Here is a 14608-nt window from a genome sequence, read left to right as displayed (position 1 = left end):
AGCAAGAGCTGGCCTGCAGGGGAAGGATGAGCCGGAGGGTGAGTACTCACCTGAGGGATGTCAGGGCTGCGCAGGCCAGTCTTGTGGGTGAGGAGGAAGCCACCAAGGCCCAGGCCAGAAAGGCCAAGAAGCAGTAAGATCAAAGTGGCACAGACCAGAGGTGGGTGGTGGGCCAGGCAGAGATGCAGGTTGTGCCCTGCCTGGCAGCTGCCCATGGGGAGCAGAGGGGTCTGGGCCTCCAGGGAGAGCCTGCTGGAGGACAGGAAGGGAGACCTGGACAAGAGCCTGCCAGTAAGAAGGCACTTACCCATTTTACTCAAAGGAAGTGAAAGCACCGAGAAGACAAGGGACTTGGCCAAGGCCACACAGCCAGTTAGTGGCAGAGCCAGGACAAGAACCCAAGGCTCTTGACTCCAAGTGTTCATCTCCAGGCACCACTCAATAAATGTTTGCTGCATTTCATTTCTGAAGTAATCAAGGTGGAAGCAGAGCAGAGCACGCTGTACTGGAAAAAGGAACTCGAAAAGGAGAATTCTCAACGGGAGAGATTCAGGAAGCAACTGTTCTGGGGCTAGGGTTTGGCTGAAGAACAGTTCCAGCTGATAGCCCAGACAAGGGAAGCGTTTGATGAAAAAGAACTCCACTTTGGAGCTAAACTCAATTTGAGTCCTCCTCTGCCACTCACTGGCTATGTGAGAAAAATCAGCGAACCTCTGCGAGCTTAAGAATCTGTGAAATGGGAGTTCTAAGAACATCAAGTAGTGAGGACTAAATGGAGCAGATAAAACAGTTTGCATAGTACTTGGCCTTGCAGGAACTGAACAAATGTCCATTTCCTTTCTATTCCTCTGGGTCATATTGATCTTCAAAACCAGATGAAGCAAGGCAAAAAGACTGTGGGGAAAACTGAGGCTCGGGCACTTTAACAAAGGAGTGGTAGGGCCAAAGTCTGAAACCCGTCTCCAGCTTCCAAGTGGAGTGAGCTTTCCCTGGCGAGAAGCAAGAGCCTGATGAAAAGGAACATCTGGAAGGCAAGATAAACATATGGGATGGGAGAGAAGGAGGGCTCCAGGGAAATGCAGGTGTCACAAACGCACAGCCCTGGCCCTGCCTCCCGTCCCGCAACATCTGTAAAGGGGTAAAAGGTAGGAAGGAGGAGGGTAGAGCCTGAAGGTCGGCGGCTGTTGGTGCACCTAGGCCTCCCCTCCCCCGCAAAGCCCCTCCAGCAGAAACTCAACACCCATATCCCTTCCCGCTGTAGCAGCGTCGAGTCAGCCCGCCGCTCGCTCTCACCGCTCGCAGCCGGGCGGAGGCCGGCGCCCCCCGCGACGTCACGCGAGGAGTCGCGAAGGGGCGGGGTCCGTGCTCCCACCCACCCCACCCTCAGTCTGCGAGATTCGCATGCGCAGTGCCCACGCGAGCGGCCGCCTCGCCCCTCCTGGTCAGGGTGGGGGCGTACCAAGAGGACATCCAACGCAGGGCCGAAGGGGAAAAATAACACAGCGGGAGGTGAGTAAAAGGGAGAGAGGCAAGGGAACTAACCCTAGAGACGTTGTGAAACTGTTAACTCTCCATCCGGAGAGACCATTGGGGCATTTCAACGAGACTCTCGTCGCAGGCAATTTTCTTTTGCTCGTCTCTCACCCGCACCAGTAGCACAGCCCAGCCGCGCCCTGGTTCCGGGTAAGGACTTGGGGTCCGCCCGGGGGCGGGGCTCCGGTCCTAGGACTCTGGCCTTCCGGGCTGGCCTTGGGGTTTGAGTTCCGTTCTTCTCTGCAGTCTAATAGTGTTTAACGTGTACACCTCACGCTTGGTCCCTGGCTTTTGGCGACTCCTTAATGCATAGCTGCCAGGATCCTACATAGATCTGCATAGATCCTACAGCTGCAAGGCTGCTCAATAGAGACCTCTCATTTCACTTCTGCCCGCATTTTAGAGATGAGAACACGAGGTCCATCTTAACCTGAAATAGCAGGACACGTGGAGCCAAGAACTTTGGGTTCAAATCCTGACTCTGTCCCTGCCCCTACATAAGACATAACCGTGCTTTTCTGGGGACTGAGTTTACTCCTCTGTTAAAGGGGATCATCTTACCTATCTCACTTGTTGGATAGGAAGATTAAGAGGTAAAGTGTGGGAAAACATGAACCCAGTGAGCACACAACCAGCACTGGAAAAATGCTGTTTGAAACATAATCTGAGTATTCAATTCTACTGAGGCTTTCTTAAAGCAGAGACCATATCCTTCTGTACAACCACCCAAAATCCTCTCGTATATGGTCAAATAATATTCAACAAGGGTGCCAAGACAATTCAGTGGAGAAAAGCTTGTCTTTGCAACAAATGGTGTTAGGAAAACTGGATATCCACGTGCAAAAGAATGAAGTTATTAAACTCTTACTTTACACCCTATGCAAAAGTTAATTCCAAATGCACGGAAGGGGACTTCCCTGGCGGTCCAGTGGGTAAGATTCCTGGCTTCCACTGCTGGGGGCACCAGTTCCATCCCTGGTCAGGGAACTAAGATCCTAAATGCCGCATGGCCAAAAAAACAACCAAACAAAAAAAACCCCCAAATTCATGGAAGAACTAAACGTAAGAGCTGAAACTATACAACTGTTAGAAAGAAACATGGGAAAGCTTCATGATGTTGGATTTGGCAATGATTTCTTGAATATGACACCAAAAGCACAGACAGCAAAAGAAAAAAATAGATAAACTGGACTACATCAAAGTTTAAAACTTCTGTGCATGAAAAGACGCAACAGAGTGAAAAGGCTATCCATGGAATGGGAGGAAATATTTGCAAACTGTGAATCTGCTAAGGAGTTAATATCTAGAATATATAAAGAACTCCTACGACTCAACAACAACAGCAAAACCAACTTGATTAAAAAACGGGCAGGGGCTTCTCTGGTGGCGCAGTGGTTGAGAGTCCGCCTGCCGATGCAGGGGACACGGGTTCGTGCCCCAGTCCGGGAGGATCCCACGTGCCGCGGAGCGGCTGGGCCCGTGAGCCATGGCCGCTGAGCCTGTGCATCCGGAGCCTGTGCTCCGCAACGGGAGAGGCCATGACAGTGGGAGGCCCGTGTACCAAAAAAATAAATAAATAAATAAAACAAACAAAAAAAAAAACGGGCAAAGGGGCTTCTTGGTGGTGCAGCTGTTAAGAATCCTCCTGCCAATGCAGGGGACACAGGTTCGAGCCCTGGTCGGGGAAGATCCCACATGCCGCGGAGCAACTAAGCCTGTGCACCACAATAGTCGAGCCTGCGCTCTAGAGCCCGTGAGCCTCAACTACTGAAGCCCGCATGCCTAGAGCCCATGCTCTGCAACAGGAGAAGCTACCACAATGAGAAGCCCGCACAGCACAACAAAGAGTAGCCCCCGCTCGCCGCAACTAGAGAAAGCCCATGCACAACAACAAAGACTCAACTCAGCCAAAATAAATAAATAAATTAATTAATTAATTTAAAAAAAACCGGCAAAGGACTTGAACAGACATCTCTCCAAAGAAGATATACAAATGACAACACATAACAAGATTCCCAACATTACTAATCATTAGGGAAATGCAAATCAAAACCACAATTAGATACCACTTCATAGCTATTAGGATGGCTACTATCAAAAAAAAAAAAAAAGAAAAGGAAAATAACAAATGTTGACAAGGATGTGGAGAAAGTGGAACCCTTGTGCATTGTGGGTGGGAATGCAAAATGGTACATCTACTATGGAAAACAGACCAGTGTATCTTTGAAAATTTTTAAATAGAATTACCATATTATCAAGCAATTCCACTTTGGGGCATATACCCCCTAAAATTGAAAGTAAGGTCTCCAAAAGATATTTGTATACCATGTTCATAGCAGCATTATTCAAAAGACATAAAAGGTGGAAGCAACCCACGTGTCCATCGACAGATGAACAGATAAAAATATATGATATGTACATAAAATGGAATATTATTCAGCCTTACAAAAGGAAGGGCATTCTGACACATGGTACAACATGGATGAATCTTGAGGAGATTATGCTAAGTGAAATAAGCCACTCACAAAAAGACAAACATTGCATGATTCCACTTATATGAGGTACAAAAAGTAGTCAGATTCATAGAGACAGAAAATAGAGTGGTGGGGGGAAAGGGGAATAGGGAGTTATTGTTTGATGGGTCCAGAGTTGGAGTTTTGCAAGATGAAAAGCATTCTGGAGATGGATGGTGGGGACCACTGCACAACAAGGTGAATGTACTTAACACTACTGAACTATACACTTAAAAATGATTAAGATGGTAAACTTTATGTGTATTTTGCCATAATTCAAAATAATGATTAAAAAACCTTGGGCGGGGGGGACTTCCCTGGTGGCGCAGTTGGTTAAGAATCCGCCTGCCAATGCAGGGGACACAGGTTCGAACCCTGGTCTGGGAAGATCCCACATGCTGTGGAGCGACTAAGCCTGCGAGCCACAATTACTGAGCCCATGTGCTGCAACTACTGAAGCCCACACGCCTAGAGCCCATGCTCCATAATGAGAGAAGCCACTGCAATGAGAAGCTCGCGCACTGCAACGAAGAGTGGCCCTCGCTCGCTGCAACCAGAGAGGGCCCATATGCAGCAACAAAGACCCAACACAGCCAAAAATAAATTAATTAAAAAAAAAACCTGGGGGGGATTTATGGCACAGTCTTCTAGGATATAGTGGGTGTTTTATAAATGCCATTGATTGTTGCAATTCCAAGTGTAGGAAGTATTTTCTTCTCAAAGGAAAAATAAGTGTGGCTGTCAGAATTTTAGAATCTAGGAATTGGAAGGCACTTAATAACTGAACAAGTTCAACAATACCACCACCCTCCTTTATTTTCCAGATGCTAAACTGATGTCTGGAGAAGTTAAGGGACTTGCCCCAAGTCTCCCAGCCAGTTAAGCCTCATCCAGAACTAGAGCCCAAGTGTCCCAACACTGAATCCAGTCCTTTCCCACTAAATCCTCCTTTGTCAGCCCTGCCAAGAGATCTCTCCTGAAAACCTACAAAAGTCTCTGCCCATTCACTCTCAGTCATGTCCATCCCAGTCTGGGCCAACTAGGTAAACTTTCCCCAGTCTTGATCTAGTCTCCCCACCTGCAACTCAGCTCCTGGAGTACTATGTTCTCACAAGCCCCAGGTTTTTTCATAGTTTGAGCACAGAGTATTCACTCAGTAAATATTTGTTGATTAATCTACTAAAAACAGCTTCATACAAGCCAGTTTCCCTGAGAACTCACCCATTTGCAGTCTCATTTTATGGTTGGGAGCATGTCTGCCCATGCTTAAATGTTTGTGAAGTTTAGGTTAAAATGTAAAAGAAAGTTTATTTGGTCAACAGTTATTTTTTTAGTGCCTTCTATGGTCTATGTACAAAATTACTATCCAAATAGCAAATATTTTGTTAATGCTTGTACTTAATGACAAGTCTAATTTGTAGGGTAAGATAAGACATGAAAGTGCCCAGTAGTGCTAGTATACAATAGGAAGTCAAGAAATGATTTCCCCCCATTATTCTTGTGCTACAGAGTAATTAGGCGTATTTGGACAGCAGTTTCCATAAATGACAGTAATTGATATTTACTTGCCAAACCAAACAAATCCTATGGACTGGTAGAGGCAGACTGGTTAGAGCAAGAAACTGCCTCGAGGTCTGAGAATCAGGGTAAATGGATGTGAACAAATGTCTTATGTATTTAAAAAAAAAAAAAAGTTGGAAGAGAGCAGGTGAAGACACAAAAATTGGTTGTGCACTATAATGCTCCAGCATTACACCAACATTCTGAGTTAATCCACTCAGCAGGCCCTCAAAGGATGTTATTGTGGAAACCTGGTCCTAGACATGTTTAATATAACCAAGGTCACACAGATAGTAGGTGGCAGAAGTTGGCTTATGATTCAAGCTTGACTACAGCCTATCATGTGAGAATCAGAAAGCTGATGGATAAGGGAATCAACCAGTTCCTTGAAAGGAATCACAGGAGGGATTCCTCAATCACTCCACAGTGATAAATTCCTCTCAGAGCTCTGGCCCAGATAAAGCTTCTCTAAGGGATCTGTTTGATTTTTTTCCTTCCAAATTATTGTCTTAAAATTTGGGGGGACTAAAGACCCTTTTGAGACTCCAATGAAAGCTTTTCATTTAGTCAGCCAGATATTCATTCAATAAACATCTGTGAGCTGCCAGGCTCTATTCTGTGAGCTAGGAATACAATGGTGAACAAAATATTCCGGATCCCTGGCCTCCTGGAACTATAATCTGCTTCTGGACCCTCTCCCTGGAAAAATGCACTTTCATCTAAACATTTGCATGCAGTTTAAATCAGTGGAACCTCAGTCCTCTTGGAGCTCATCCTTGGACAAGAGCCCCTAGATACTTAATAACGTTCCTTCTACCCTAGTTAAACCTCAGTTTTGTGTTTAGTTTCATATCAGAACTGCTTGATAACATTACTGCTTTCTCCGTTTATGACTTGGTTTCATCCATTCAATCAACCAATTCAGTCATTCAATAAATATCTGAACACTTGCTAACTGCCAGGCACTTGGTTAGGTACTAAGGGAAGCCATATTTCCTACCAATGAAATGCCTTAGTGAAAGAGGCAGACACACAAAAAAATTATGATAAAATGTCTAATATTCTAATAGATATATAATCACATAACATATAATAACAATAGCTACCCACTACTGAACAACTTCTAAATGGGTCAAGCATTTAATGGCCTTTAAATGTTACCTCGTTCAACCATGCCAATAACAAAATATTATCCCTACTTTACAGATGAAAAAACCAAGGCTTAGCAATGTTAGGAAACTTGCCAATGGTCTCCAGCTAGTCAATAGCTACAGGTAATACATACACACACACACACACACACACACACACACACACACACACACACACACACACACAATAAAAATATTGGGGAAAAAAGGAAAACATGTCTATAAGCCTGGGATAAGAGATACTTTCTCAAGCAGGACACATATACACAGAAACCATACATGAAAAAATTGATAAACTTAACTGTTTAAAATTTAAAACTTCTATATGATAAAAAAAAACAACATGTAACTGAGAAGTGGGAGAAAATAACTGCAATATATATTAATAGTCAAGAGATTAGTAGTAACTGATGCGTTGTCCCCCTGAGGTAAAATTTACATAGTGTGAAATGCACAGATCTTAAGTGTAAAATTTCATAAATTTTAACAAATGTAATGCCCATTAAAACACCTCAATCAATATATAAAACACTTGCATCACTCCAAGAACTTCCCTCATTCTCCTTCACTCCTTACCTTCTCTGTCCAAAGGCCATCACTATTCTGATTCTATCACCAAATCTTTAATTTTTTTCCTTAAAATGTTCAAATTCTCTTACTAGGTTGTAAGTTTCCTTAAAGGAGGACCTGTTTCTTTTTCTCCTTTAGGTTGTGTGTGTGTGTGTTAAAATATATATAACATAAAATTTGCCATTTTAACCATTTTGAAGTGTACAATTCAGTGGAATCGGTTACATTCATAATGTTGTGCAACCATCACTACAATTTATTTCCAAAACTTTTTTATCACCCCAACCAGAAATTAGGTAACCATTAAGCAATAATATCCCCCCTGACCCAGACCCTAATAACCTCTTATTTACTTTCTATCTTTATGAATTGCCTATTCTAGATATTTCATATAAGTGGAATCATAATATTTGTCTTTTTGTGTCTGGCTTATTTCACTTAGCATCATGTCTTCAAGGTTCATCCATTTATAGCATGTGTAAGAATTTCTTTCCTTTTTAAGGCTGAATAATATTTCATTGCAGATACACACTACATTTTCTCTATTCATTCATGTGTTGGTGGACACTTAGATTTTTTCCACATTTTGGCTATTGTGAATAATTCTGTTACAAACACTGGTGTACAGGCGTCTGTTTGAGCCCTTGTTTTCAAATCTTTATATGACTGGGAGTGGAATTGCTTGGTTATATGGTAATCCTATGTTTAACTCTTTGAGGAACTGCCAAACTGTTTCCCACAGCAGCTGCACCATTTTACATTCCCGCCAGCAATACACAAGGGTTCCAATTTCTCCACATTCTTACCAACATGTTATTATCTTTTTGATAATAGCCACCCTAGTGCTTTGGAGGTGGTATCTCATTGTGGTTTTTATTTGCATTTCCCTAATGACTAATGGTATTGAACGCTTTTCACGTGCTTATTTGTCATTTGTATATCTTAGTTGGTAAAAAAAAAAAAAAAAAAAAGATATTAAATTGTCTAGAAGGACAAACAGGGCCAGTCACTAACTTTAGAGAGGTAGGTGGCAGTAGTAATTTTGCTTTGTCCTAAAAAGGAATTTATTTGTTACTAATGTAATTTGAACTTAATAAAAACTTCTTTTTCATCAATGGCTTCAGTTAGTGTATGATTAGTGTATGATGATGCTATACACTAATGATTCAAAAATCCCTATCTCTAAGCCATACATTGAAGTTTAATGTCCATATTTTCATATTTTTACTATAAAGCTCCATTCACTCAACATACGTTTGTTGGGTACCCACTGTGTGCCATGGACTGTTCTAAGTGCTGGGGATCCAGTAGTGAATGTAACAAACATCTCTAGCCTGAGGAATTTATATCTTTGTTTACACTTGGTGTCATCTAGGCACCTCACTTAGCATGTTCAAAACTGAACTCAGGGAGTGACATCAGTGAAAAGGACAGAGTAGGTACCTCTAGTAGCCTATACCTCCCCAGAATTACCAAAAAACCCTGGGAAAAACTGTCAGAATGAACATATCAGAACTCTGGGAGATAGTCAAAGGTTTATAACAGGGCTTCCCTGGTGGCGCAGTGGTTGACAGTCCACCTGCCGATGCAGGGGATATGGGTTCGTGCCCCGGTCCGGGAAGATTCCCACATGCCGTGGAGCGCCTAGGCCCGTGAGCCATGGCCACTGAGCCTGCGCGTCCGGAGCCTGTGCTCCGCAACGGGAGAGGCCACAACAGTGAGAGGCCCATGTACCACAAAAAAAAAAAAAAAAAGGTTTTTAACAACTAAGTGAATGCTTAATCAAGAGAAAGGTCACAGAAACAGGGTAGGATAGCTTTGTGGTGTTTTAATGTTAGCTTTGCTCCACTTCCCTCCTGGCACAGTGGCAGTCTTAAAGACAGAAGCCTGTGTTCCTGGTGTGGGTATCTGGCCCCAGAGACAACCGAGTGAATCTTGTTCCCAGGAATTATGTTTGTTTGTTCTGACCTACCCATGGGTTCCCTGAAGGACTGATGCACCTGTTTTGCCTAACTCAGAACACTCTCAGGGCAGAGACATACCTTCATGGAGAATATTCCTAGAAAACATTAAAAGCCAAATGAACAAGCCAATGCCATCCAAGACAAAAGAGAACAGGTGAGACAAACAAGAGACATACAAAACTCCAGAGAGGAAAAAAAAAAAGGGAAATGAGGATCTTTGGTAAATAGGGCTTTGAAAAGCTCCCACATCCAGGACAGGATGCATGCTCAGAAAATGCCTGAGAAGACCATAGCTTTCACCTCTGGCTGGTCTTTAGGTTCAGCACAGCAGGAAGTGAAGGCTAAGGCAGAGCTGTAAATGGCCTGGCTAAGTGTTGAAGGAGTGCACTGACACAGAGACAATCTGCAAAGACCTGGAAAGTATTTTTTCTTTTCCTCTCCTCTCTTCCCCACCCCCTTTTCTTCTCCTTTTCTCTCCCTTTTCTCCACAACATAATTTCAAAATGTTCAGTTTTCAGCCAAAAATTAGAAAGCATGCAAAGAAACAATAAAATACAGACCATTCACAGGAAAAAGAAAGTAATAGAAACTGTCCCTGGGAAGCACAGATTCTGGACTTACTAGACAAAGACTTTAAATCAACTGTCTATAATGTGCTCAACAAGCTAAAGACATGGACAAAGAACTAAAGGAAACCAGGAGAACAATGTCTCAACAAATAGAGAATATCAATAAAGAGGTAGAAATTATTAAAAAAAAGAACTAAATAGAAACTTAGGAACTGAAAAGTACAATAATGTTTTTAAAAAGTACAATGATGTTTTAAAATGTACACAGAATTTGTTTTAGTTGGGTATGATAAGACAACAGACACAGAAATTAATGTCATGAAAGGAGAAGTTTTTATACTCAGAGATACCTAGAAGCAAAAGGCAAAGCACACCACACAGGGCAACATGGGGAAGCACCAGGGTCAGTCAGGAGGCAGTGGGAGTGGGAAGAAAATGTGGGGCAAGAGCCCCACATTTTGTGGAAACATGAGAAGGAATGGATGAAGCAGGGTAAGCATACTCTGGATTGGTTAGTTTGATTAACTTCACTGGGTTCTTGGGTGTTGGAGCTGTCCCTGTTCTCTGGTATCTGGCCCTGGGGTGATTAGGACAGAGGGATAGTGGCCTAGAGTGTAAGAGGTTTGATAAAGGAGGTGGTTGGGGGTATAGGCTTTGGTTTGGTTGATTTGCATATGAAAGACACACTTGCAGATGAGTCCTTTACTCTCTCTAGGAACTGGCTAGCCCTCGGAGGTGCAGTATCTTCCAGGTCAGCAAGACCCCAAATGTCAAAGCGTCAGGAAATACTAAAATGAAAAATTCATTAGAGCAGTTCAACAGAAGATGTGAGCAGACAGAAGATAGAATCAGTGAACTTGAAGATAGGTCAAATGAAATTATTCAATCTGAGGAGCATAAAGAAAAAAGAATGAATGAAAATAAAGAAAGCCTGAGAAACTTGTGGGACACCATCAATAATACCAATATGAAAGTAATGGGAATCCTACATGGAGACGAGAGAGAAAAAAGGGCAGAAAGAATATCTGAAGAAAGAGTAGTTGAAAATTTCCCAAATTTTATTTTTATATATAGGCACCCAAGAAGCTTCATGAACTCCAAGTAGGATAAACTCATAGATCCACACAGACACGTTATAATCAAGCTGTCCAAGGCCAAAGCTAAAGAGAAAATACGGAAAACAACAGAAGAGAAGCAACTTGTAATGTACAAGGGATCTTCAATAGATTAATAGCCAATTTCTCATCAGAAAACATGGTAGTCAGAAATCAGTGGGATGACATACTTAAAATGCAGAAAGAAAAAAACTGTCAACTAAGAATTCTATATCTTGCAAAACTGTCCTTCAAGAATAAAGGAGGGACTTCCCTGGTGGTCCAGTGGGTAAGAATCTGCACTCCCAATGCAGGGGACCCGGGTCTGATCCCTGGTAGGGGAACTAGATCCCACATGCATGCTGCAACTACGAGTCCGCATGCCACAACTAAGACCCAGCGTAGCCTAAAAAAAAAAAAAAGAATAAAGGAGAAATTAAAGAGTCCCACATAACCAAAAGTTCACTACTACAGTTCAGACTTGCCCTACAAATGCTAAAGGGAGTCCTTCAGGCTGAAATGAAAGGACACTAAATAGTTACTTGAAGCTATACAAAGAAATAAAGAATACTGGTAAAGGTAACTACACAGGTAAATATAAAAGTCAGTATAATTGGCTTTGTAACTCCTCATTGTTTCCTATATGACTTATAAGACAAATGCATAAAATGATAATTATAAATCTGTTAACTGACACACAATGTATAAAGATATAATCTGTGAAAATAACAATATAAAGGGAGAGGGTCAGAGCTGTATAGGAGCAGAATTTTTGTATGGTATGAAGCTAAGCTGTATTAATTCAAACTAGGTTGTTATAAGTCTAAGATGCTCATTGTAATTCTGAGGGTAACCACTAAGAAAATGATTATAAAATATACAGAAAAGGAAATGAAAAGGGAATGAAAATGGTACATTACTAAAAAAAAATCAAATAAACATAAAAGAAGGTAGTAATGGAGGAAATGAAGAACAAAAAAGATATACAGAAAACAAATAACAAAATGGCAGAAGTAAGTTCTTCCTTATCAGTAATTACTTTAAATGTAAAAGGATTAAACTGTCCAGTCAAAAGGCAGAGATTGGCAGAATGGATTTAAAAAAAGAAAAAATCTATATGCTATTTACAGGAGACTCATTTTAGATTCAAAGACACAAACAAGTTGAAAGTAAAAGGATAGAAAAAGATATTCCATACAAATAGTAACCAAAAGAGAGCCAGGGATGGCTATGCTAACATCAGACAAAATAAACTTTAAGTCAAAAATTGTTTCAAGACACAAAGAAGAACATTATATATTGATGAAAGTGTCAATTAATCAAGAAGATATAACAATTATAAACTTTATACACACCTATCGACAGAACCCCAAAATATATGAGGGCATGGGACTTCCCTGGCAGTCCACTGGTAAGACTTCACGCTTCCAATGCAGGGGACACGGGTTTGATCTCTGGTCGGGGAACTAAGATCCCATATGCCACAGAGCACAGCCAAAAAAAACAAAAACAAAATACATTAGGGCAGCTGTCTGGCCCGGAGCTCCCGCCATAGCAGCAACGTACACTCCAAGTCCTTCTGTGTCTGTTTCTTGTTCAAGTCCTTGATTAAGTTCTAGAGATGGATTGTGGTGATAGCTGCACAATGTGAATGTACTTAATGCCACTGAATTGTATACTTAAAGATGGTTAAAATGGTAAATTTTATATTCTGTGTATTTTACCACAGTAAAAAACTGGAGGAAAAAAATGAAACACCGACACATGCTACAACATGGATGAACCCTGAAAACATTATGCTAAGTGAAAGAGGCCAGACACAAAAGTGCACATATTGTATTATTTCATTTATATGAAATATCCAGAAATGGCAAATCCATAGAGACAGAAAGCAGATTGGTAGTTGCCAGGGGATGGGCAGAAAGGAGACTAGGAAATAACTGCTTAATGGGTTCAGGGTTTCCTTTGGGGTGATGAAAATATGTTGGAACTAGATAGCTGTGATAATTGCACACCACTGTGAATGTACTTAATGCCACTGAATTGTACTCTTTAAAATGGTAAATTGTATATTAAGTGTATTTTGCCACTATTAAAAAAACTGAGCTTATTACTTTTCCTTAATATATACTCCTTTTACTGCATCTTCATCTGAGGTAACAGGAGAACCATCGACCCAGTCTCCCAGGTAAGAAACCTATGAGTCAGCCTTGACTCCACCCTCTCCCTTTACCCCACCCATTCCACCCACCATCAGAATTGTCTCTGGTACCCTTCCCCTTCTCTCCATGCCTACTGCCTTTGATTGTTTCAGGCTCTCATCTCTCATCAGGACTACTGCAGCTATCTCCTAACCCTTCTCACTGCCTCCAGTTTCTCCTCCCTTCAATACATCACGCACATTGCCTACTCAATTAGCTTTCTAAAAAAGCAATCTCAAGATTCCGCTGCCCTCCTAAAGACCTCTGCTGACTCCAGGAGAAAGTTCCACCTCCTGGGACATCCTTCACAACCTACCCTCAACCACCCAGCATCATCTTTCCATTTTTCACTCCAGCCACATAAACATCTTGCGCTTCTAGCTATTCCACACCGCCATAGTTTAGGCTAGCACTGTACTCTCCATGGAACACACTTACTTCTACCTTGTACACAGTTTCTCTTTCTTCAAACCAACCTCAAAGGTCACAGCCACTGTGATGTTTTTCCTCCACCCTCAGAATTGAGCCTCCACCCCCATCATGCTTCCACAACACTCCTTCCATTACAGTACACGGCACCTTGCATTTTAACTTTCTTGTAGAAAATCTATCTCCTTTGGGTTGTGAATTCCTGAAAGGCAAAGACTGTGTCACATCCTCCTCATCTCTATAACCTCAACACTCAATACAGTACCTGGCACATGGTATTCTAAAAATGTTGGTGAATTCTCTCTCCCATTCCCCCCAGCAACTGTTCTAAATCTCTCCCACTCTCCTCAAATCCTTTTTCCAACCTCTGAAACGTCCATCTGAACTGTCAGCAGATGATCTTACCAGAAAGAGGCCATCACTTATGAAATCCTGTATCATCTACACTTGTCACACACCCCCTCACCCTACATACCCTGCATACCTGTCCAAACTTTCCTCCTTGTCTCTGTTCACAGAGGAAGATGTGTCCCTCCTCCAGCCCAAAGCCAACCCCTCCACTGTGCTCCAGATCCCCTCTCATCTCTCACTGCTTCCTCAGTCATCCTTCTCGGGCTTTCCTGGTGGTGCGGTGGTCAAGAATCTGCCTGCCAACGCAGGGGACACGGGTTCGAGCCCTGGTCTGGGGAGATCCCACATGTCGCGGAGCATCTAAGTCCGTGCACCACAACTACTGAGTCTGCGCTCTAGAGCCCGCATGCCGCAACTACTGAGCCTGCATGCTGCAACTACTGAAGCCCATGCACAACAAGAGAAGAGCCCATGCTCCACAACAAGAGAAGCCACCACAATGAGAAGCCTGTGCACTGCAACGAAGAGTAGCCCCTGCTCGCCGCAACTAGAGAAAACCTGCACGCAGCAACGAAGACCCAACACAGCCAAAAAAATAAAAGAAATAAAAAGAAATAAATATTTTTAAATGTTAAAAAAAAAACTACATTCCTATTAAAAAAAAATCATCCTT

At 42.3% G+C, this 14608-nt stretch overlaps 1 protein-coding gene and 1 long non-coding RNA gene across 7 annotated transcripts in view; one reads left to right on the top strand and one right to left on the bottom strand.

Annotated features, from left to right (window-relative positions):
- TMEM219 (transmembrane protein 219) overlaps nt 1–1677 on the bottom strand; it is an 11133-nt gene extending 9456 nt beyond the window's left edge. Inside the window, exons 1-2 of one of the 6 annotated variants that reach the window (XM_019921975.3) lie at nt 1543–1677; nt 51–252 (exon numbers count right to left, since the gene is read on the bottom strand). In XM_019921975.3, the coding sequence (XP_019777534.1) occupies nt 51–215 (165 nt within the window). In that variant the 5' untranslated portion in view covers nt 216–252; nt 1543–1677. Of the gene's footprint in view, nt 1–50; nt 1226–1293; nt 1428–1542 lie in introns of those variants that run through there. The other 5 variants (XM_019921977.3, XM_019921976.3, XM_004322084.4 and 2 more) reach the window with 5 other exon arrangements.
- LOC109547731 (uncharacterized) lies at nt 1415–14608 on the top strand. The gene is made up of 3 exons (XR_002173686.3): nt 1415–1509; nt 13118–13142; nt 14103–14608. It is a non-coding gene; the product is annotated as an uncharacterized lncRNA (long non-coding RNA).

This window comes from Tursiops truncatus, chromosome 15, assembly GCF_011762595.2.
Source record: "Tursiops truncatus isolate mTurTru1 chromosome 15, mTurTru1.mat.Y, whole genome shotgun sequence".
Taxonomy (NCBI): Eukaryota; Metazoa; Chordata; class Mammalia; order Artiodactyla; family Delphinidae; genus Tursiops; species Tursiops truncatus.
The sequence above is the reverse complement of the archived record's forward strand: the minus strand, read 5'-3'. Positions and strand labels throughout refer to the sequence as shown.